This window comes from Brassica napus, chromosome C8, assembly GCF_020379485.1.
Source record: "Brassica napus cultivar Da-Ae chromosome C8, Da-Ae, whole genome shotgun sequence".
Taxonomy (NCBI): domain Eukaryota; kingdom Viridiplantae; phylum Streptophyta; class Magnoliopsida; order Brassicales; family Brassicaceae; genus Brassica; species Brassica napus.
The window spans coordinates 3,786,169-3,787,997 of NC_063451.1; the positions used below are offsets into that span (position 1 = coordinate 3,786,169).

The 1,829-nt window shown below is 32.4% G+C and overlaps 1 protein-coding gene across 1 annotated transcript; it reads left to right on the top strand.

Annotated features, from left to right (window-relative positions):
* Positions 1-268: 268 nt before the first annotated feature.
* LOC106419725 (CLAVATA3/ESR (CLE)-related protein 11-like) lies at positions 269-1,529 on the top strand. The gene has a single exon (XM_013860541.3). It carries the CDS (start codon positions 1,120-1,122, stop codon positions 1,414-1,416), a length of 297 nt encoding a protein of 98 aa, XP_013715995.1. The 5' UTR covers positions 269-1,119; the 3' UTR covers positions 1,417-1,529.
* The last annotated feature ends 300 nt before the right edge of the window (positions 1,530-1,829 follow it).

Below are 1,829 nucleotides of genomic sequence, written 5' to 3' on the forward strand. Positions count from 1 at the left end.
AAGAACGAAAATAATTTGAAGAAGACATATTTTTTTATGAATCAAATTCGTGTGTAAATAGAGTAAGAGGAAGGATTAAGATATGGAGTGAATGAAGAGGAGTGCTTGTATTTATAGTTTAAATCCTGCCAACAGACCGAGGAAATTCCGACGGAAAAGACTAGTTCGTCGGAATTTCCTCGGAATTTGTAAAATCCCCCAACGGCTCTCCAACGGCTATAATATTTCCTCGGAATTCATCGGTTTTTTCCGAGGAACACATTTTTCCTCGGAATTTCCTCGGAATATTCCGACGGATTGATATTTCCTCGGAATTCCGTCGGGATATTCCGAGGATTTCATTTTCCGTCGGAATGTCCGTCAGAATACCGCTGTTTTCTTGTAGTGATGCTAGCTATTATATATAAGCAAACTTGAAATATGCTATTAAGCTATATATAGTTTATTTTTGTTAAAGCATTAAGCTAATTTACAGTTGATAAAAGCGAGTGTTTATCACAAAAATAATCACCAAGTCAACTACGACCGTGCATTATGGACAAATGTGCAATATTCAAAGATTATTTATACAGCTCAATTAATTCGAATCTCACTATAAACTACTTTTTGGCTTAATTCGAACCGTATACCGAAATTATAACAAATATGTTATGAATTAAAGATGTAAAGTTAAAAAACGTGCCCAGCCAACAAAAAACTAGGTCATACCATACCAAAATACAATGTAATAAATTCAAAACTTTGACAATTTAGCGTTTTTAATGGCACCACTCCGCCTCCCATTCTTCCTTGAACGTAAAGTAACCTTTTACTCTTTTATTTCACTCATTTTCATACAATATTTTTACAAATCACATACACAAATCCCACACGTTTATGCCAACTATTACTCAATATCATAATTTAAAAATTAATTAAGTTATCATGTACTTTATTCTCCTAACTTATATAAAACTGTAATTTCTTGGAGAGTAACAAAATAAAACACTTTTTAAAATCCATAAGTCTCATATCATTTTTCTCTAACCATTTATCTTATCTACCTCTCTCTTTCTCTCTCTTTCTCCATGAGCGCTCTTGCTTCTCATCCTTCTTTATCACAAATTCCTCTACAAGGCTATGAAGAAACACCCTAAGCCGTGTAGTTTCCTCTTCCACATCTCTCTACTCTCTGTGTTGTTCGTCTTTCTTCTTGTTTCTTTTGCATTTACAACGTCGTACACGCGTAAATCAGGCATTGGTCTCAGTCATAAGAGAATTCTAGCAAGTAATTTTGACTTTACACCGTTTATCAAGATCAAAGATCGAACTCAACGTCAACTTCGAAGTCAAAACCTGGCCGGAGAAGAAACCGGTTCTTGGTATAACGATGAGGAACGGCTAGTACCTAGCGGTCCAAACCCTTTGCATCACTAGCTAAAATGTCTTCGATTCTGTAGATTTTGATGCTTTGCTTTTGAATCAATACATATGTTATTTTATATATTGTGAAGTGTATTAACCATTATATTTGCTTAAGGTCTTGATCTCAGAAATGTGGTTCGTTATTATATATCAATAGCTTCAGTTTCTATATATGTAGTGTAGGTTCTATCTGTCCTATACTAGATATATAAATATATATATATATGTAATATTCATTGAACATAAGTAACTAATTTATATGAATCTATTGATTTTATCCCCAAAAAGAATATATTGATTGATATTTGCGTTAATTTTTATAAACATCGCGACAATTTGTTTGTTTGAGTATAATAAATTAGTTATCTATTTATTTTCTCCACTACATTATTATATTGATTTGTATTATTGTTATATTGAAGAAT

Bases quoted from the DNA above. Each gene is read 5' to 3' on its own strand.
- LOC106419725 (XM_013860541.3), top strand. From the start codon at position 1,120: ATGAAGAAACACCCTAAGCCGTGTAGTTTCCTCTTCCACATCTCTCTA.